General features: G+C 45.0%; 2 protein-coding genes across 3 annotated transcripts; both read right to left on the bottom strand.

The window, feature by feature from the left end:
• Positions 1-4,089: 4,089 nt before the first annotated feature.
• LOC309524796 (uncharacterized protein) lies at positions 4,090-11,399 on the bottom strand. Its single transcript, XM_082209848.1, has 2 exons — positions 11,275-11,399; positions 4,090-7,389 (listed from the first exon to the last, which is right to left on the bottom strand). The coding sequence occupies exon 2, from the start codon at positions 7,385-7,387 to the stop codon at positions 5,552-5,554; it is 1,836 nt and encodes a 611-aa protein (XP_082065974.1). The 5' UTR covers positions 7,388-7,389; positions 11,275-11,399; the 3' UTR covers positions 4,090-5,551.
• Positions 11,400-13,900: 2,501 nt separating this feature from the next.
• Positions 13,901-19,150, bottom strand: LOC309524673 (uncharacterized protein). 2 transcript variants are annotated; one of them, XM_082209542.1, is made up of 2 exons: positions 19,062-19,150; positions 13,901-16,952 (listed from the first exon to the last, which is right to left on the bottom strand). In XM_082209542.1, the coding sequence occupies exon 2, from the start codon at positions 16,861-16,863 to the stop codon at positions 14,479-14,481; it is 2,385 nt and encodes a 794-aa protein (XP_082065668.1). In that variant the 5' UTR covers positions 16,864-16,952; positions 19,062-19,150; the 3' UTR covers positions 13,901-14,478. The 2 variants fall into 2 exon arrangements, with proteins under 2 accessions (XP_082065668.1, XP_082065667.1); XM_082209541.1 differs by having other exon boundaries at positions 18,862-19,139.
• Positions 19,151-22,382: the final 3,232 nt, after the last annotated feature.

Below are 22,382 nucleotides of genomic sequence, written 5' to 3'. Positions count from 1 at the left end.
CTGAGCAGGAGCAGTCACCCTTAAGAAAAAGAGGTCGGAATAGGCCAATACAGTGGACACTTGGGTTGCGGATCCGTGCGGGAGGCACGTTCGCAACCCGCAGCGTTCGCAACCCACAGCGCTGCGTCTGTGCACGAGCAGGTTGCAGTTCAGCGCTTCTGCGCATGCGCAAAGCGCAATTTAGCACTTCTGCGCATGGGCGGCCGCCGAAACCCAGAATTAACCCGTTCTGGTACTTCCGGGTTTCGGCGCGTCCATAATCCGAAAAAATGCAACCTGAAGCGTCTGTAACCCGAGGCCTGACTGTATCTCTGTGGCCCGTCCCTGGATCAAATGGCTTTTCTTCTTTAAGTTCTCAAAGCTCTTAACCTAGCCTGTCATCGGAACTAGCCAGATGAGAACCAGTCACAGTCAGTTCATCATTTAATAAAATTTTAGAGGCTTCTTGCCCCAAAAGGGCAGCTAAAACATTCCATTTTGGCAGCTGCAACCTTGGTTTAAGGAGCCATTTGGCACCTAGCTTATATATCGGAGTTTCTAACCCTGATAAGGAGCACAGGACCACAGGTCCACGTAGCTCAGGACAATGACTGGCAAGGTCGCTCCAGGGTTTCAGGCAACCCTAACAGGATGTGCCCCCGGGGCTTGAACCAGGACCAGGACCAGGCGTGCAAAGCGGATGCTCTTCCACTGGCTTACAAAAGAAAGAGGGGAGAGAGGCGCCTATTCCCTAGCCATAGGAAACCAGAATGCAGCTCTTTCGCCTCCTGAATTTGTCCCCTCCAGGCACCCTTCCCCTCTTGCTCTGCATTGCCTAAACAGGCTCCTGGAGCAGGGCAACTCACCTCGGTCCTCCTCCTCCTCCTCCTGCAGCCATTCAAAAGCTGCCCTCCCCTGGACCAAGGAGGCGGGCCAGGAATAAGCCCTTTCCCCATCTGCCTTGCCTAGCATTCCCGGGCCCCTCTAGGAACAAGCATCTCTCTCACTTTAACGCCTTCTGGAAGTCTGCATGGGAAAAAGCTCACTGCTGCTGGTGCTGTCACTCTGTGCCCTGTGCTAGATTGTCTATGTGGCTTCTTGTCCAAAAAAAATACCCAAACAAAATTCAGAAGTGCTGGTTTTGTTTTGCTTTAGTTGAGATTCCTGCTTTGCCCAAGGGGGTTGGACTAGATGACCCTTGGGACCCCTCCCAACTTTACAATTCTATGATTCGGTGACCCTCTGGGCTGCATGAGCAGTTTCTCGCCTGTGTATACAACTCGGCAGCCAAAAATGCCTTAAACTCTTGCATCCCAAGCAAAAGAGGAAATTCTAGGTTTTTTTAAAAAACCTTATGTGTGGACCTAAGGCACCTAATTAAGATTCACTGCATTTATTTGTTGATAGATAGATAGATAGATAGATAGATAGATAGATAGATAGATAGATAGATATTGAATTTATATACCATCCTACACTTGGGGGAGTCTCAGGGTGGTTTACAGAATAGATAGATGACTGACAGACGGATAATAGACCCTTCCTACAAGCCTGAGGTTCACGCTCTGTCCCAACTCTATCCACTCAACAACCCAGGCTGAGACTGTGCATCTGGACCCAGGTCACCCACTGGTCTTCATGGCGTTCTGGGGTTTTGAATACATATATCCAAGGGTTCCAGTATTACAGAGTCTCTGGGGGTGGGGCTGCGGGGAGGCAATCCTGGACTGACCAGGTCTGCCAATGTTGCAAAACGTTATGAAATGACTTTACTTTAATAATAATAATAAAAAGTGGACCAGCATCATAAACACACTTTAATATGTCACCACTTTTGTGCGGTCGTAATTTAAAGCTGCAAATTCAAACGTTTTATTATTTTTTCACAACAATTCTTAGAAGTTCATACTTAATGAATCTGATAAAATATCAGAATAATAAGAGATATGTAGCATTAGAGCATAAGAAGTTGCCTTACTCAGAGTCAAGACTATTCCGTTCAATATTAGCTTGACAGGCAGCAATCTTTCTCAATGGCGGCCTCATTCATGTGAAACTCTCAACTTTCCTGATTTTTAAAAAGGTCATGGGAGATTCTTCCTTTTTCTCCAAGGCTATTATGAATCATTTTTGCTGGTTTTAGATGTTTTGCCTCCACAGGTTTTCAACTTTTGATATTATTGAAGCCTACGATTCTCATCATTATCATCATCATCATCATTGAGCTGTCTTGGAAGGCAGGAGATAAATAACCATATTTATCAGATACATATAAGTAAATCAAGGACACAAGAAAGTGAGATGGCATGGCAGTCCCCAAAAACACAGGCAAGAATTCGGGGGGTGGGGGTGGGATATGAGTCCAGAGCGCTGCTGGATCCAACTTAAAACCTCTCAAATCCTGCATCCTGCTTCTCACCACAGCCAACCAGACTCCTCCACAAAGTCCTCTGCATCCAACTGTCAGAGGCACTAATTCTTCTGAATACAAAGTGCTGGAAACTGCAGGAGAGAAGGCCCTTGTGCTCAGGCAGGTCCAACTTGCTGGTTTCCCACAGTCATACAGTTGGCCACCATGAGAACAGGAGGCCCATCTGGCTGGGCTTCCCCAGCCACTCTGGGCGGCTTCCAACAAAATATTAAAATACAGTAATCCATCAAACATTAAAAGCTTCCCTAAACAGGGCTGCCTTCAGATGTCTTCTAAAAGTCTGGTAGCAGTTCTCTTTGACATCTGGTGGGAGGGTGTTCCACAGGGAGGGCGCCACTACCAAGAAGGCCCTCTGTCTGGTTCCCTGTGTAGCAGGAAACCCCCCCCCCAATCATTCTGTTTGCACAAACTTCACACACACTCACACTCACACATTACATACACCACATTTCTGTTATAAATTCATAGAAAAACCAACCATACATCGGATTTGCACTGCTCCATTTTTATTTTACTCCATACGACAAGGACTATCAAAGGGGGGTGGCTTGGTTCTGGTCAGCCATAATCCCTTCACCATCCCAGCACATCCACAGGAGCCCTGCCCAGCTGCTATGCCAACCCTGATGGTCCTAGACAGAAGACCATCAAGATCACAAAGAACTTGCATATGGGAGTTGATTCAGCATGGACTGAAACAAAGGACAATGATCAGATCTTCCCTCTGGGGGCAGGAAACTGCCAACTCCCCTTTGTCTCCTGGAAGTGACTCATGGGGAGGGGGAAAGGAGGAACCAGCCAGGTGACAGGACACTCAGGTTACCACCACAACTCCTCCCTCAACCCCTCCTTTCTGTAATGTATGCATGATGTTTCTGGGGGTGGGCTGGACCTAGAGGATGGAAATTTCAAAAGTTTTTATAAGGTCTGGCACACCATCTTTCTGGGTCTTTCCTCTCTCCTGCAAGTGAAGGGAACACCCTGTTGCAACAGTTCAATAAAGGCCAAGCCTACAGGCTGCTGTTTTGCTCCAAGTTATCCTGGTTGGTGTCTTTGTTTTTGTCCAAGGGAGCCCTCGGATTTTTCCGGTAACACCTGTAACCTCACTTCTCGCAATGAGGGAACTGCCAGAAGGCCCTCGGTGCTGGATCTCAGTGTCCGGGTAGAACGAGGGGGGTGGAGATGCTCCTTCAGGTATACTGGACCGAGGCCGTTTAGGGCTTTAAAGATCAGCACCAGCACTTTAAATTGTGCTCGGAAATGTACTGGGAGCCAATGTAGGTCTTTCAGGAGCGGTGTTATATGGTCTTGACGGCCACTGCCAGTCACCAGTCTAGCTGCCGCATTCTGGATTAGTTGTAGTTTCTGGGTCACCTTCAAAGGTAGCCCTACATAGGGTACATTGCAGTAGTCCAAGCGAGAGATAACCAGAGCATGCACCACTCTGGTGAGACAGTCCGCAGGCAGATAGGGTCTTAGTCTGCATATCAGATGGAGCTGGTAGACAGCTGCCCTGGACACAGAATTGACCTGCGCCTCCATGGACAGCTGTGAGTCCAGAATGACTCCCAGGCTGCGCACCTGGTCCTTCATAAACAATCTGAACAATAATAAACTGTAAAAAATTAATTCTGAAATGAAACAAAGCCTACAGTAAGATGGAGAATAATGTTTTTTTTTTTGCATACTTCCACTTTATATTTATTTTTTATTATTGTATATATGATATGAATTTTTTTCCATTTGTTGCAAGAGCCTTCTTTGTGGAACCTGGTTCAGCTGCGTCATATGGCCCATGGTAAATCCAGCAATGGAAAATTTCTGTAATGCCTCTCTAACCTTGATGCCCTAACCATGGCCTTATTTTGCTTAATGGTTAATCCAGCCCTGGTTGGGGCGAGGACCAGCCCTAACTTCCCCTCAGCGGGCTTGGCACTTCCTTTTTCTCCTTGCCCTCTTCTTTCTGGGAGGAGCCCTTTTTCTTTATAAATGTTTGTTCATGTATTTCCTTACCATCTCTTTACACCAGCCTTGGACACTCAAAATGTGTTTTTCCCTACTGTGATTTCAATCTGTTTTGACTGTTTTTCAGAATTTTAAATTGTTGTAACCTACCCTTGGTCCTGCTGGTGAAGAGCAAGTAATAAATGACCGGTTATAATAGTATTACGATATTCAATAACTTTCCGGACCAGTCAGAATTGATGGTGCCAATTTCGTCTTCCATGCTTTAGCAATTATTCTTTTTGCTGCTTTCAGCAAATACGAAACCAGAGCCAGATCCATCTCCACTACTAACCCTTGTAAATAGATCAATAATAATATTTTTGGATCATTTGGTAATAAATACCCGGTCATTCTAAGATAACATTTTGGGCAGTAAAGCAATAAGTTTGAATTACCAATGTGTGTGTCTGAGAAAGTCAATAAAGAATCAGATACTGTTGATATTGCATACTGTATTGATATATATATGTATATTCCTTCCAACCTACAGATATAATTTGTGGTGGTCTCCTAGCCCAGATCCATTTGTAGCCTTCCAAAGCTAGTCCCTGCTGAATAACTCTCATTTTCACACAAATATTTCAGTTTTAAGGTCTATAATTTCATCATTATAGAACATGCAGTTGTACCTTGGATCCCAAATGCCTTGGTACTCGGACGTTTTGGCTCCCGAATGCCACAAACCCGGAAGTGAGTCTTCCGGTTTGCGAACATTCTTTGGAACCCGAACATCCAACGGGGCTTTCGATTGGCTGCAGGAAGTTCCTGCAGCCAATCAGAAGCCGTGCTTTGGTTTCCGAACGATTTGGAAGTCAAACGGTCTTCTGGAATGGATTCCGTTCGACTTCCAAGGTACGACTGTATTTTATTATAATTATGTTCTGTATTTCAATTACCTCCCTTTTGAGTACACAATTCCTTAATTGACCCTTGCTTATTAAGTGCTTCCCGAAGGATCTTATTGCTCTTAGAAAATTAACTGTGCCATATAAGCTACTTTGAGGCTGATGAGAGATTGAAACTTTTTTCCCATTAGGAAAATTAATACGAATTGCTTTGCTCTGTGTGCATTCACTTGTGAGGAATACAACTATAGCAATCATGGACTAACCCAACGCCTGCTCCAGGGGATTTCTACGGCTTCTTCACTGAATGAGCTGCCATATGTTTGAAAAGGTTCGTTTTACGAGTGAAACACTGACCACAGTCCAGGCACTTGTATGGTTTTTCTCCTGTGTGAGTCAACTGGTGCCGAGCAAGTTTTGAGCGTATACCAAAACATTTCCCACATTCAGAACACAGAAATGGTTTCTCCCCTGTGTGCATTTGCTGGTGGCGGATCACAAGGTAACTAAGGCTAAAACATTTGCCGCAGTCGGTACATTTATATGGTTTCTCCCCTGTGTGGATCCTCACATGGACAATGAGGTCTCCTTTCTGGCTAAAGCTTTTCTCACACTCAGAGCACTTGTACGGTTTCTCTCCTGTGTGCATTCTCCGATGTTTAGTAAGCTCGGAGTTTGTATTAAAGGCCTTATCGCAGTCTGAACACCGATAGGGCTTTTCTCCGCTGTGATTTCTCATATGGATAATGAGATTTTGCTTGTAATTGTAGCTTCTGCCACAGTGCAAGCATCCATAGGGTTTCTCATACGTCTGCGATTGCTCCCCTGAATGGATGATTATATGTTTGAGAAGGCCATCTTTCCGGCTAAAGCTTTTCTTACAGTCTGAGCATTCATATGGTTTCTCGCCTGTGTGGGTTCTCTGATGTCTAAGGAGATCGGAGTTCATAACAAAGGATTTGCCACAATCCAAACATTCATATGGTTTCTTCTCTGAGTGGAACTGTAGGTGTGCTGTGAGTCTCCCTTTTCGGATGAAGCTTTTGCCGCAGTCCGGACATTCATATGGAGCCTCTCCTGCATGGAGTCTCTGATGTGCAGCAAGTTTGTAGTTTGCTTGGAACGATTTGCCACATTCCAAGCATTTATATGGTTTCTCTTCCGTGTGGATTCTCTCGTGAAGAGCGAGGTTTCCTTTTCGAGTAAATTTCTGCCCACAGCTCGAGCATTCGTATGGCTTCTCCCCAGTGTGGATTCTCCTATGTGCGGCTAAATGCGATTCCTGCCTGAACCTCTTGCCACAGTTCCAGCAGTCGTAAGGTTTGTTTTCTGAGTGGGTTCTGTAATGTTTAAAGACTTCCGAGTCTGTAGAGAAAGATTTCTCGCACGCTGAGCATTTGTAGGGTTTCTCCCCGCTATGGGTCCTGGCATGTGCAACCAGGTTACATTTCTTATTGAAGCTTTTGCCGCACTCTGAGCATTCATGTTGCTTCTCTCCCGTGTGGGTTCTGAAATGTATAATAAAGTCAGAATTCATGCTGAAGCTTTTCCCGCACACGGAGCACTGATACGGTTTCTCCCCTGTATGGTTGCGCTGGTGTCGAAGGAGGTCGGCGTTCTTACAGAAGGATTTCCCACAATGCAAACACTTGTACGGCTTCTCTTCTGCATGGATTCTCTCATGCATAGCAAGATTTCCTTTCTGAGAGAAGCTTTTCCCGCATACGGTGCATTCATAGGGTTTCTCCCCTGTGTGGGTTCTATAATGTCTAATAAGGTTAGCATTCCTACAGAAGGTTTTCCCACAGTCTGAGCACTTATAAGGCCTCTCTTCTGCAATGGAGGAGCTGTTCTCACATTCTGTTGAGGTTGCTTGTCCCTCATCCTTCCCTTTTGACTCCTCGGCTGAGATTTCATCCAGGTCTTTGCTGCTTTCTGAACATCTAATCGTCTTATTTAATATCCCGCCCGGATTTCCCACCCGTTGTCTCAAAACAGCTTCCACCTTCACAACGCACGGGGTATCTTGCTCTTTGGCTGTCTGCACTGCTGCCTGGAGTGGCTCCCTCAGCTCAGAGCTCTTCAGCTCTGGGATCTTGTTAGCTTCCTCATTCATAGACTCCATATCTGAAGGAAAGAGAGATTCAACTGTGAGTCGACACCCTACATCCAGAGGTCATGAAACAATTGCCAAAGAGAGACAGAGACTGAATACGCACCATACATTTAAAGCACATTTTCCTCTCCAAAAAATCCTGGGAACTTCAGTTTGCCTCTCACAGAGCTACAATTCCTATCAGCCTGGGATTCTTTGGGGTGTGTAGGACCCTGTGCTTTAAATGATGTGCCCGCAGCCTTGGCCTAGCGACCATGAAGCCTGAGGCAAAGTGAGACAGTCAAGCTACTCTGAAGGGACTATTGCTGAGTGGTATTTATTATTTATTTGTTTTTAAGTACTTTTTATACCAGCTTTCAGGGATAAAACACCACTGTCATGGAGATTCACAATACTATTAAGTATTATTATACATATTATATCCACACTAAGGGAGCTGCAGTGACTGTCCATCAGCTACCAGGCCACATTCAAGGTCTTTTGTGACACACACGTAAAAGCCCTGAATAATTTGGAGGCCGGGTTACTTGAAAGGCTGCCTACCCCTGAAGAGACACTGTAATAACACATCAACAATCAGAGGAAATTTTAACTCATGACACTGCACTCTACAGAGTATCACACGGCAGTGAACCAAAAACGTACATTTTCTAACTTTGCCCCTGCACTGTGGAAGACCCTTCCCCCACCACACCACACATAATTCTGACATTTTATTATTTTTTATATTTTGCTGGAAGCCACCTAGTGTGCCTGGGGAAACCAAGCCAGATGTGGTAACAACAACAACAACAACAACTATGAGTAACTTCTGCCACTTCGTTTATTGAGACAATTTATATAAGACTTCATTATCTCTAAGCAGCTGCAATCTTGCAAATATGTATCTTTTCGCCCAGACTTTCCTTGACCCATAAGATCAGTCCCTACCATTCCTCTTTCAGTATTGTTGATTTGCTGTTCTCATAAAGCTATTTTATTGTTTTTGTGTTGTTTTATTATGCCAGTTAGGGACTTACTTATTTTTAAAGTTAAGTGATCCATCTAGTCTAGCACCCTGTTCTCACAGTGATCACCAGATGTGATTCCCAACAAGTGGTGTTCAAAGGCAGAAGTGGTGCTTCCTACTGTGGCTAGATGGGACGTGTTTGCAGAGCTATTTCTATATCTATTTGATAGGATTGTGTGTCTGTGTATGTGAGACAGAAAGAGAGAGAGAAGGAGCAAGGGAGGTTTCTAGCTGGAAGTAACTTAAAGTGAGATTGCAACCTTGGAGCATGATTCTGCCACAGCTGTTTCTTTTGGAAGTTCCTTGTAGGCATAACCCTTTAGTATGATTCTGCTTTAAATAAAGCCAATGGTACTAAGACGCCTAAAGGCTACAGACACACCATACATTTACCGTAAATCACATGGCTTCCCCCCAAGAATCGCAGAAACTGTAATTTCCCCATCACAGAGCTACAATTCCCAGCACCCTTCACAAACTACAATTCCCAGACTTCTTTGGAGGGAGTCGTGTGCCTTAAAGGTGCTTTAAATGTATGGTGTGTATGTAGCCTGTCTTCAGGGCTCTCTAAGGGGCATTTATTGCATATGGCTGTGTATACACTAAACAGGAGAGACACATTCTTTCCTTCCCAAGAATTCTGGGCATTGCAGTTTCCACCCTGCAGAGTTACAATTATCAGCAACCCTTAACAAACTACAGTGCCCAGAATTCATTGAGGGAAAGACTGTGCTTTAAAGGTGTAGCATTCACACAGCCCTAGTCTCTTGAACAGCATCTCTTAACAGCTATAAATATTGTGGCATCAGAAAATGTTTGAGAAATAGCTGTGGGTTCTCCCCGTTCCCTTACCTGCACAGACTGGGGGTCAGGGGACATGAGATCATCCTCACAGCAAGAGTCTGTCCACCCTCACGAGCCTCAGACCTCAAGGAAACCTGGCTCCTTTTTCATGGTTCTCCATTTTAACCTCTTTCATGTTGGGTCTTAACCTGCTGAGTTGAAGAATTTATTTATTTTAATTTTTTGCTTTATTAAATTTATACCCCTATCCCTCTTCCCAAAGGAGCCCAGGGCAGCAAACAACAAGTCCAGCAAAATCCAATCCAGTGGCAGACTGGGAAAGATATTCAGCAGGTGCCGAAAAGACAACAGAAGCAACACCTTTATAATAATCAACAAGAAGGCATTCCAAACAAACAGCAGGTGCCACAACACTAAAGGCCTAATTCCTTCATTATTCCTCTTTTATTGCTGCATTTTAATCCCACCTTTCCCTAAGAAGTTCAAGGGGATGTGACCTGTGAGATAATTTAGGCTGAGAGAGTGTGACTGAGCCCAAGCTCACCCAGTGAGCATCATGGCTGAGTGGTCTCCAAGGTCTTAGTCCAGCTCTCCATCAACTGCATCACCACCACAGGAGTGGACTTCCAGATAAGACGGCATCTGGAGAAGGCCGTTCCTTGGGAATAAGTGTTTCTCGTTAAACCACCCTGAGAATTTTAGCTCTGTGGGGAGAATAGGAGGTACTCTAACAAACCTTGGCACCTTTAACAAAATGCAGTTCCAATTATATTTTGAGGGGCGCCATGACTGTTTAAAGTGGTATCCTACTGATATAAATGTATAGTGCAGATGGGGCTTGAGTGACCTTCATTCGGTCACGGTCTCTTATTCTGGCCTTCCTCTAGCAGCTTTTCTCAACCTGTGGGTCCCCAGATGTTGTTGAACTACAACTCCCATCACCCCTAGCTAGCAAGGCCAGAGCTCAGGGATGATGGGAGTTGTAGTGCAACATCTGGGGACTCACAGGTTGAGTACCGCTGCAAGGGTTGTTGTGAGGATAAAACAGAGGGGGTGGCTATTGGGTTGTTGTTTTCATTTTTATTGTGTACTTTGTGGTTTTATATCTTGATTTCATTCTGTGAACCGCCCTGAGACCCCCGGGGAAAGGGTGGTATATCAATTCAATTAAATAAATAAAAATAAATGAACACTCCACCACTAGTTCCTTGGAGGAAAAGGCCAAATATAAATGAGGAAAACAATCCAATCCAAAATATGCCCCCTACCTCTAAATGTAAGCATCTTAACAGGGCAATCCTAGATAACGGTAAACAGAGAAAGTTTTTGTAATAGATAAAGATATACCGCATTTTTCGCCCTATAGGACGCACTTTTCCCCCTCCAAAAATGAAGGGGAAATGTGTGTGTGTCCTATGGGGCGAATGCAGGCTTTCGCTGAAGCCTGGAGAGTGAGAGGCGTCGGTGCGCACCGACCCCTCTCGCTCTCCAGGCTTCAGGAAGCTATCCACAAGCCTTGTGCACCCGGCAGGAGTTCCCCCTGGGCGTGCAAGGCTGCAGCGTGGAGCATGGGGCGCCCTCCGGAGGACGCTCTGTGCTTTGCGCGGGTGTCCGCAAGCCTTGCGCTCCCGGCGGGAGTTGCCGCCGGGCTCGCAAGGCTTGCGGCAGCCTGTTCTGGGGGCTGGGGTCGGGAAAATAATTTTTTGTTATTCATTTCCCCCCCCCCAAAAAAATGAGGTGCGTCCTATGGGCCAGTGAGCCCTATAGGGCGAAAAATACGGCAATGCTGTGAAAAGGTATGAGTAAAAACAAACACTGTGGAAGTGGGGGTGGGAAGTCAATTTATGAAATAATATAATTATAGATATGAAGACAATTGTGAAACTGTTTGAAATTTTTTATATATTGCAAAAAAAACCCCAAACAAAACAGGACATACCTATACATGTCCATGCAGAAGGAAGCCCCACTGAGTTCAGCAGCATCTACTTCTGGACTTTCAAACAATGGATATCAAGACCCTGGATTTCTTTTCTTTTCTTTTTAAGCTGCCTGGGAACCAAAGTAAATATAATGTACTCACACAGCAGGACTTGGAATGCAAAAGAATAGGAAGGAGGAAAACCCACTGCCAGCACCTGTGTTCCAGATCACCCACCTTCACTCCCTTTCTAAGTGTGTCCCCTCTGGGCACCCTTCCCCCTTCCCTTCCCTTCCCTCCCCTTCCCTTCCCCTCTTGCTCTGCTTTCCCTAAATAGACTCCTGCTGTGCAACTTACCTCCTCCAGCAGCTGTTCAAAATTTGCCTGGACCAAGGAGGCGGGGCCAGGAAGAGGCTCTTTTCCCATTCCGCATTCCAAAGCCTCTCTAGGAACAAGCCTCTGTCACTTTAACTCTTTTCAGGGTCTCAAAGGCCCCCATCTGCACTATACATTTAAAGCAGCATTATTACACTTTTAATCAGTCATGGCTTCCCCCAAACAATCCAAGTTTTCGTTAAGGGTGCTGAGGGACCCCATACCTCTCACCGAGCTATCACAGTGGGATTTGGTTTAGGAGTCTTTGTTGGAAGTCAGGATTTAATTTAGGAGATGATTTATTTTTGATGTGCTTGGTATTTTTATTGCTTTGTATTTTTATTGTTACACCTAATTTGGAATTACACAAGGATTCATTTTACTGTACATTTATTGATACATTTTCATTTATTACGTACGGCTTCTTAAATTTTGTTACGTTTTTGTGACTGTGAATTGTGTTATTTTTTCCCTGACGCTGCAAGCTATCGAGCGAAAAATTGAGCATTTTGTTGATGTTGCAAGAAAGGTGGCAGACAAATAAAGAATTAAGTATGACAAATGGCAACTGCTGATATTATTCCGCATCATAGTCTTTTTCTTCACCCCACTCCCATAAGGCAGGAATATGCACAGGAGGCATTCCGGAGAAGGTGACTCAAGACAAATGAAGATGATGAAATGGAAATTAGGATAGCTCAATGAAAATGTCAACCCAGTGTATGGCTGATTTCCATGTTAGGGATCATTAGGAAAGATTTTGAAAATAAAACTGCTAGCATCACAACGGTGTGACTGCATTTGGAGTAGTGCATACAATTCTGGTTGCCTCACCGGAAAAAAGCTATAGCAGAGGTGGAAGAGGTTTAGAAAATGACAATCAAAAGGGTCAAGAGGCCAGAGCAAAAGGTGCAAGGATTTCTGCTTCATTTAGAAAAAAAGGCATGGTGTGGAGAAATTTGGCTAGGGATAATTTTTTCTCCCTCTCTCATCACACTGAAAACTGGGGGCATCCAATAAAGCAGAAGGGAAGGAGATTCCAGACAGACAAAGGGAAACACATCTTCACAAAGAGCATAGTTAAACTATGGAACTCACTGCCACAGGAGGCAGTGATGGAGGCCAAGCCCTTTTCCTAGACAGGTGGCGCATCATAGGTCCCCTCAACCTTCCCCACTCCGTCAATTTCTGATGGAACCAGCCCTGACTCTGCTGTTAAAACATTTCAAGACGAGGGATGACAATACAGGATAGATCCACTCACAAAAACATCTGGCACATTATTACAGAAATGTGTTCTACATAAGCCATAAAGCAGCTTACTTTAAAAAAAAGGGGAAAAAAAGATTAAAGCATGTCTGCATTTACTTTATTAAAGGGTTTTGGCTGTTTGGCTGCAATCCTCTACCCACTTCCTTGAGAGTAAGCCCCGTTGTGCCCAGCGGGGCTCACTTCTCAGTAGACATGCCTAGGACAGCAGTTTCAATGTGTATTATTTGCTTTATCAAGGATCAGGAACCCACCAGATATTGATAGACATCTACAGTTCCCATCATCTCTGGTTAATGGATGAGGCAGATGAGAGTTGGAGGCCAACCATATCTGGAGGGCTATCGGTTTCCAATCCCTGCACCATATAAACCACCAGCAGAACTCCATTAGGACTCAAAGGTGGGAGGCAAATTATATTACTTGATTTTATCATTAACCAAGGAAATATATGCATACACATGTTTATACGACTGTGTTAATGGAGCACTAATAACAACAACAATAATAATTTTATTATTTGTACATTGCCCATCTGACTGGGTTGCCCCATCCACTCTGGGCAGTTTCCAACAGAATATAAAAACACAGTTAAACATCAAACAGTAAAGGCATCCTCTATATAAGGCTGCCTTCAGGTGCCTTCTGAATATCATATAGCTGTGTATTTCATTGACATCTGATGGGAGGGCGGTCCAATCACTACAAAAAAAGGCCCTTTGCCTGGTTCCCTGTAACTTTACTTCTCACAGAGAGGGAACCACCAGAAGACCCTCCTTGCTGGACCTCAGTTTACAGGCTGGATGATGGGGATGGAATATTCCTTCAGGTATACAGGGCAGAAGCTGCTTAGGACTTGGAAGGTCAACACCAACACTTTAAACTGTGCTCAGAAACATACTGGGAGACCACGTAGAGCCAGTGTGGTGTAGTGGTTAAGAGCGGTTGTCTCGTAATCTGGGGAACCGGGTTCGATTCCCTGCTCCTCCACATGCAGCTGCTGGGTGACCTTGGGCTAGTCACACTTCTCTGAAGTCTCTCAGCCCCACTCACCTCACAGAGTGTTTGTTGTGGGGGAGGAAGGGAAAGGAGACTGTTAGCCGCTTTGAGACTCCTTCGGGTAGTGATAAAGCGGGATTATCAAGTCCAAACTCTAATTCTTCTTTAGAACCAGTGCTATATGTTCCCAGTGGCTGCTCCCAGACACCAGTCCACATTCTGGATTACCTGTAGTTTCTGAGTCACCTTCAAAGGTAGCCCCACGTACAGCACATTGCAGTAGTCCAAGTGGAAGATAATCAAAGCACATACCACTTTGGCAAGACAGTTGGCGAGCAAGTAGGGTCTCAGCCAGGGTACCAGATGGAGCTGGTAGACAGCTGCCCTGAACACAGAATTTACCTGTGCCTCCATGAGCAGTTTTGAGACCAAATGACCCCCAGGCTGCGCACCTGGTCCTTTAGGGGCAGAGTTACCCCATTCAGGACCAGGGTGTCTGTCACATCTGCCTGCTCCCTGGCCCCCAGAAACAGTACTTCTATCTCACTGGGATTCAGCCTCAACCTATCAACCACCATCCCTCCTCCATCCTCCTCCAGACACTCACGCAGGACATTCACCACCCTCACTGGTTCCGATTTCACACTTCCTAACTGCCTTCTTGAGTCTAAGCATCTCCTACAGTATAATTTCTCTAATATGCAGTAAAAGATCATGCACGTTTCAAAAGAGTATCTTCTCCCAATAGGAAGATTCCTCCAAGGCTGTCTCTGTGTGGATTCTTCTGTGCTTAATAAGAACAAGGAGATCAGTGAAACTTTCCCCACATTCTGGACACTCCTGCGGTTTCTCCCCTGCATGCATTCCCATATGCTCGACAAGATTATTTTTGTGAGGGAAACTTTTCCCACAGCCTGGGCATTTGTGGAGCTTCTCTGACGTGTGGCTTCTCAAATGTACCACAAGGTTTCTCTTGCGAGTGAAACTCTGCCCACATTCCAAGCATTTATACGGTTTCTTTCCTGAGTGGATTTGCTGGTGCTGAACGAGGTGATAACTTATCCCAAAACTTTTCCCACATTCTGAGCAGTTATATGGTTTTTCTTCTTGGTGGCTGGCAGCGTGTTTGACAAGGTTCCTTTTGTGAGTAAAGCACTGTCCGCAGTCTGGGCACTGATAGGGTTTCTCCCCTGTGTGGATTTGCTGGTGTCTAATCAGGCAAGAGCTCAGACTAAAACATTTCCCACAAACGGTGCATTTGTACGGCTTCTCTCCCGTGTGAGTCCTCTTGTGGGCAACCAGGCCTCCCCTCTGGGCGAAGTTTTTCCCACAATCAGAGCACTTGTACGGCTTCTCCCCCGTGTGCATTCTCCGATGTTTGGTAAGTTCAGAGTTTGTGTTGAAGGTTTTACCGCAGTCTGTGCATTTAAATCTCTTTTCTCCAGTGTGAGTTCTCCTGTGCACAATGAGGTTCTGTTTGTAATTGTAACTCCTGCCGCAGTGCAAGCATTCGTATGGCTTTTCCTGAATGTGCAATTCTGTCCCAGAATGGATCACCAGGTGCTTGAGCAGGCCGTCTTTCCGACTAAAGCTTTTCTCGCAATCTGAGCACTTGTACGGTTTCTCTCCTGTGTGAGTTCTCTGATGTCTAAGGAGATCAGAGTTCATAATGAAGGATTTCCCACAAATGGAGCATTCATACGGCTTCTTCCCGGAATGGAAGTGCATGTGGGCAAGGAGACTCCCTTTCCGGCTGAAGCTTTTACCGCAGTCTGAGCAATCATAGGGCGTCTCCCCGGTGTGAAGCCTCTGATGCTCTATGAGCTTAGATTTTGCACGGAAGGATTTCTCACAGTCCAAGCATTTATACGGCTTCTCTTCCATGTGGGTCCTCTGATGAAGAATGAGGTTCCCTTTCTGGGCAAAGCTTTGCCGACAGTCTGGGCATTTGTAGGGCTTCTCCCCAGTGTGGATTCTCAGGTGTGCCACGAGGTGGGCTTCCTGACTAAAGGTTTTGCCACAGTCCCAGCAGTCGTATGGTTTGTTTCCTGGGTGAGTTCTCTGATGTCTGAACATTTCAGAGTGTGTCCTGAAGAATTTTCCACACTCTGGGCATTTGAATGGCTTTTCCCCTGTGTGTATTCTGTGATGCCTAATAAGGTCTGCATTCACACTGAAGGACTTCTCGCAATCCAAGCACTTGTATGGTTTCTCCCCAGTATGGCTTCTCTCATGAACCACAAGGTTCCCCTTCTGAGCAAAGCTTTTCCCACAATCCAAACACTTAAAAGGTTTCTCCCCAGTATGGATTCTCACATGCGTCACTAGCTTAAACTTCTTATCAAAAGTCTTGCCACAGTCTGGGCATTTATGTGGTTTCCCTCCCGTGTGGGTTCTGTGATGTTTACGAAAGTCAGAGTTCAGAGTGAAGGATCTTCCACAGTCCAAACATTTATATGGTTCCTCCCCTTTCTGGGGTTGGGGACGTCCAAATTCAGTGTTGTTGGGGCAGGATTTATTGCATTCTGAGCACATAAACATTTTGTCTTTTGTGTGGATTCTCTCATTAGTAGAGAGGTCTCTGTTCTGAGAGAAGATCTTCCCACAGATGGTGCATCTAAGTGGGTTTCCCCCTGTGTGCATCTTCATATGCGCAAGCAACTGGCTTTTTGTTTCACAGCTCTTCCCACAGTCCGAGCATTGAAACGTTTTGTCTCCTGTGTGGGTTCCACAATGCTTGATAAAGCCAGCATCCGTACCAAAGGAGTCCCCAAAGTCCAAAGATGTGTATATTTCCTCCCTTGCAGTATGATCCCATTGATTTTCAGAGGTCATACAGGTGGAGTTTCCACCGTCTGAGCATCCATACAATTTCACTGCCGTAAGGTTCCTCCCACAAGTAATGAGGTTTGCATTCTTCTCTTCTTCTAAAATTACTAGTCCCTTGTCTTTTTCCATCTCTCCCTGGGCTGAGATTTCACTTTGGTCCTTGAAGCTTTCCTCACCCAGGGTGGACTCATCCACTCCCAACCCCATGGGCTTCCCCTGTTGGCTTGACAATCCATGTTGCTGTTCAGCAGCTTCTGCCTTGACATGGCACTGAGACATGTTCTCGTCCAGTGGTTTCACCAATATCTCAATCTGTTTCTGTTATTCAGACATGTCTACCTTGAGATTATTCTTCACATCTCCATTATCTGATGGAAGGAAGAGAGGAGACAATGTGAATCATGCCTGAAACATGATGATTGATGATAATGTTAACTGAGCTACAAAATAAAGCATGTAATGAAGCAAATATGAGACTCTGTCCCCTGCTCACTTAACTTGTCCGCCAACCATTCTCACAAAAGCCACTCTCTTCCTTCACTCCTCACCAAAGCAACAAATGAATACAATACAATACAAATAGCATATTATATTGTACAAAAAATGTAAAGTAAGCATTTTTCACAATCATAATAAGAAAGACAGGAAATCCTATCATTAGAGCTCTTTGGTTACTACGATGCACAATCCTGATTATAAGGTTAGTAATTAGACTCCTATTTTGTTCTTCTCTCTCAGCTATACCAAGGGAGCTAGCTATGGAGGCCCTTAAACTGGATTTCATAAGTTCCAAGTTTTAAAAGCTGCCAAATATGGGGAGATTACTGTCTAGTTTGTGTGTGAAATAAAAAAATTCTGTAAACCACTTATTTAGCTCTTTCTAGTCTCCTCTTGTTCAATGGGATTCACATCTGAAGAGACATGCATAGGATTGTGGCACATACTCCCAAATTAGTCTGTACATAATGCAGTCATAGCCAGGCTTATGTCAAAACATACTGGGAAGAGAAATTGTTCACATTTAATCCTCCTCATTATCAGCGATATATAATGTCAAGCCATTAAAATCAATGCCCTAAATAAATCAATTGTTTTCAACTCTAACGTTACCTATCACCCATGTATAGATATTCTGGATTGCAATGTTTTGATGCTGTTTTTCAGTGCTGTGCAAAAAAACAACAACAAATGATCTTAAATGGTTCAAACCCACAATTGTTCAACAGGGGGGAGCCTACTTTCTCTGACTTCCTACCCCACTGCACCCCCCCCCCGAAAAAAGCCCAAGACACTTCACATGCTGAAATTCCTTCTGTACAACTATTAAAGAAGCCAGAAGCCTGTTCTCCTTAGCATTTGGCCACCCTGATTATAATTGTTGTTGTTGCTTAGTCGTTTAGTCATGTCCGACTCTTTGTGACCCCCTGGACCAGAGCACGCCAGGCACTCCTGTCTTCCACTGCCTCCCGCAGTTTGGTCAAACTCATGTTCGCAGCTTTGAGAACACTGTCCAACCATCTTGTCCTCTGCCGTCCCCTTCTCCTTGTGCCCTCAATCTTTCCCAATTGTAATAAAGTGTGCCAATAAACTGTACAGTGGTACCTCGCAAGACAAAAAACTCGCTAGACGAAAGGGTTTTTTGTTTTTTGAGCTGCTTCGCAAGACGATTTTCCCTATGGGCTTGCTTCACAAGACGGAAACGTCTTGCAAGTTTGTTTCCTTTTTCTTAACACCGTTAATACAGTTGCGACTTGACTTCGAGGAGCAACTCATAGAACGCGGCGTGGTAGCCTTTTTTGAGGTTTTTAAAGACTTTGGTGATTTTTGAAGCTTTTCCAAAACTTTCCCGACACCGTGCTTCGCAAGACGAAAAAAACGCAAGACGACAAAACTCGCGGAACGAATTAATTTCGTCTTGCGAGGCACCACTGTACTGATCTCATTCACCAGAGAGCTCAGTTGGTTACAGCGTGGTGCTGATGACACGGAGGTTGCAGGCTCGATCCCCACAAGGGACAGCTGTATATTCCTGCACTGCAGGGGGCTGGAGTAGATGATCCTCAAGGGTCCCTTCCAACTCTACTAATTCTATGGTTCTATCTGTGTTTACTTGAAAGTCAAGCCCCCACCGAGTTATGGGACTGATCCTGAATAAATACGCGAGACTGCAAGATTATACACCTTCATATGGAAATGCACCCTACTTAATAAAGTGGGCTTACTTCTCAGTAAAATGCACAGGGAGTTGTTCCCTCCCACCGAAAACCACAGGCATACCTGCTTTGAAATGAAGCCCGCTGGGTTGAAGTGGGATTACTCTTCAGTAAAATGCGCAGGGACTTGCTCTGCCTGACACTCCCAACCCCTGCACACGTGCCCAGTCGCGTGTGCAAGCGGCATTATCCAGCCGTGTACATAAAGGGGACGCTGCTCTGCTACGGGAGATCCGCAGGCACCTTTGGGCTCCTCCGACTTACCTCTCCCGCAGCCACGGGGTGGAAAAGGGACGGGCGCAGACAAAAGGTGCTTTCCCCTTTAAACAGCAGAGGAGGACGAGAAAGAGACCAGGCCGCTCTAGGAACAGGTGCTCGGTGGATTTAACTCGTAGGAGGCGGGTTCAGTTCAGTTCTGCGCGCGGCTCCTTGGCTGCCTGAGCTGAGCTGAATTTTAAAGCTGGGGTTTCTCGTTTGCTCGTCTGTTTATTAATCTGTGACTGTAGCTGCCCTTTAATTTTTGTATGGCTTCTAAGCTGGGTCACAGATGCGTGCATTATTAATTTAAAAAGTAAATAAAAACATAGAGTCATAGAATTGTACAGTCGGGAGGGATCCCGAGGGTCATCTAGTCCAACCCCCTGCAATGCAAGAATCTCAACTGAAGCATCCATGGCAGATGGACAGCCAAAAAAACCCTCTTCCCAGCAGAACTAGAAGAAAATCCTCCTTCAGATTTCCCACCATTCCGTGTTTATTTACAAGCCAGATGGACAATAAAGACTTGTTTGTTTCAAGCTGCGTTTCCTGATAACTGCCGTATTTTTCTTATTAGCAATTAAGAGAATTGCAGCTTATATTTAATAAATAAATGCATTTCTAAATACAACTAGCCTTAGTGTCCATTCTACCTTTTTCTGTGTTTATGGTGTGCCCCTTCGCCCTGGAATCAGTTCACACAAAGGGTGAGCTGTAAATATTTTTAATCATAAACAAATCACTACTGAGGTGCCCTCACAATTGTGAAGACCGAATGTTGGGTGGTTTCTTTCATTTGAAGGATTTTTATCCAGAGTCTCAACCGTTACCAAGACATTTGAAAGGGACTACAGGACTCAGACATAACCTGGTTGAGTTGGTATCATGCAGGTTTCTTTATTAGACAGGAGCATATTAAGCAGCAAGCCCTGCAAGATCTCACACCACTTGAGCTGTTGTTTCTTATCTCTGAGGGCAAGTAGGGGGGCTTGGTGTCTTGTATTTATATTTTACTTCTTTGTGTTGACATGGGCTCTGCAGAGGGCCTGAAATGAATGTGGAAGTTAGATCGGAATATTTTGATTTAAGAAAAATTGCTGGAATCCTGCATGGTTAAAGCTGCAATTTAAATCAGTATCATCTACTATGAGAGAACAAGCATTAAAAATAGCATAAAGATTATATAAGACCCCTATAAGATTGTTTCAAATGAAGATATTTGAGACTATGTTAGAGATGTAAGGAATCAGGTTCATTCCAATTTATGTGGTGGATAGTGGAAAGGTGTCCCAGTTTTGGACTCTGGTCTTTGCAGGAATTACTAAAATGACTGGACAGCAATTACTGAAACCTCCAGAATTAGCCCTGCAAAACCTTTTTGGAAACAACGGGTTGTCATTTCAAACCTCTAATTTGTTATCTTCTTGCAGCTAGTTGTTGGTCAATATTGGAAGGACCTCTGAGGCTGTCTGGGGCAAGCCACTGTCCACCTACCCTACAGCTGATGTCATACAGGTAAGGGTGGGGCTTGACCCAAACCTGCCTGGTGCAGCTCCCAAAGCACCTGAGGACCAGCTGGTGGAGCCTTTGAAGTGTTGTGCAGAGCAGAAACCCAGGACTATGCAGGATGGCTTTCCCCTCTTATCAGCTGATGCAAAGGGAGAAGGATGTTGCTCAATGTTGGGCTCGGGTGCATGAGAGAGCTTTCTGCAGGGAGAATCTATATACACTGGTAGAATACCTAATATTTGATTTGCAGTATCTCATTCACATGGTTGCCCTCGGATGTTGCAGTCAACAAGGGACTCCATGTGCCCATGTGAATATATGAGCATACAAGCAACTTTTTATTGTGTTAGTATTTGGAAGATCTGGCGGGCTTCATTAGGCATTAATCTAACCAGGGTTTACTTTCTGCTACACTGTAGTCTATGTAGTCTATAGAGTCACATTTCCTGCTCTGACCTCACTCTTGCGCTACAGCTACTAGCTGCAGTTGGACAAACATTTACCAGTATGTGCTTTCTGAAATTGGCTGGAGCATCTGGGGAAATTGACTGTAAAATTGACTGGGCCATTTTGGCCAAACAATTTAACATCCTTTGCATCCTGTGGGAGGTGCAGAGAGCAGCTGCATTTAGGATGAGAGCAAACAGCAGTTGGGGGTGGGCTAAAACATTTAACCTGTTCATTGTTTCAGGGCTAGAACACAAATAAGTTTCTGCAGCAAGGCTCCATCCTCTAATCTGCATAGTTATGGCACTGCTGGTGAAATAGGGATAATACCATGGCAGCAATAAGGCAGAAGTTGCAGCAAAGAATCAAAAGAACTCATGAATCACCCATTAAATATTCACAGGAATTTATTATAATTCATATATCACTACCAATGGAAAAAAGGAAGCTGCCTTGTACTGAGTCAGACCAGGCATCCATTTAGCTCAGTATTGTCAACACTGACTGATTCAGACATATTCCCAACCCTACCTAGAGATGCCAGGGTGTCATGAACCATTTGGATACAGAGGAATGGTGGGAAGAACCAGCTGGGGACCCTCCAAGGAAAAAAAGCTCAGAGGGAGTAGTGATGGGACAACAATGCGTGGTCAGAGAGAGAAGGCTGGGTAGGTGTTGGGAGCCAAAGGGGTAACAGGGCTTAGTGAGCTGGCGGAGTTTGTGGCAGAGAGAAGTCCAGAATCAGAAGCAGAAGTTGAAGCAAGAGAAGAGGGAGACCAAGAGGCAGAGATGAGTCACGCTGGGGAAGAGTCAGGGGTGCCTCTGTTAGGATGTGTCTGTTATGTACTGAAGTTCTCACCCTGGACCAGCAGGGGGATACTGTAAATAGTTATGCAAATGAAGGATCGAAAGTGACGTTCAGTGATTGGATAGTTTTAGAAAGTTGTTACAGTAACGTGGTACTGGAGCTCTATATAAGCAGGCTGACTGAGCCCTTCAGTTCAGTTCTGTTCCAGCTTACAAATAAAGAGCTGCTTTGGAAGAATCGCTGTGTCGTCTGATATGTTCACCCACAACTTAATAGCGTCCAAGGGAACGGGGGCAATTGACAGGCCCCCAGCTGGCTCCAGCCCACCAGCCGGCAGCCGGGCGAACTCCGGTCCTTGGAACAGCATGTAACTGCAACTCAAGCTTCAGAAACCCTCAGAAGCTGAGCACACAAGCCAGCAGAGATAAGAACTCTTCGCAACAGAAGGGCAGATTAGAGGCTGTGTAAAGCATATTTACAGGCATTTTATTCAGCATCAGGACAAAGGAAAAACATGTCTGCTCCCCTTCGTGTCCAAGCAAACAGCTTAAGCAAAATCTATA

Source organism: Podarcis vaucheri (assembly GCF_965113315.1).
Source record: "Podarcis vaucheri genome assembly, chromosome: 2".
Classification (NCBI taxonomy): domain Eukaryota; kingdom Metazoa; phylum Chordata; class Lepidosauria; order Squamata; family Lacertidae; genus Podarcis; species Podarcis vaucheri.
This window is presented reverse-complemented; position numbering and strand designations above follow the sequence as displayed.

Excerpts from the sequence above, each read along its gene's own strand:
- LOC309524796 (XM_082209848.1), bottom strand. The coding sequence starts at position 7,387 with ATGGAGTCTATGAATGAGGAAGCTAACAAGATCCCAGAGCTGAAGAGC.
- LOC309524673 (XM_082209542.1), bottom strand. The coding sequence starts at position 16,863 with ATGTCTCAGTGCCATGTCAAGGCAGAAGCTGCTGAACAGCAACATGGA.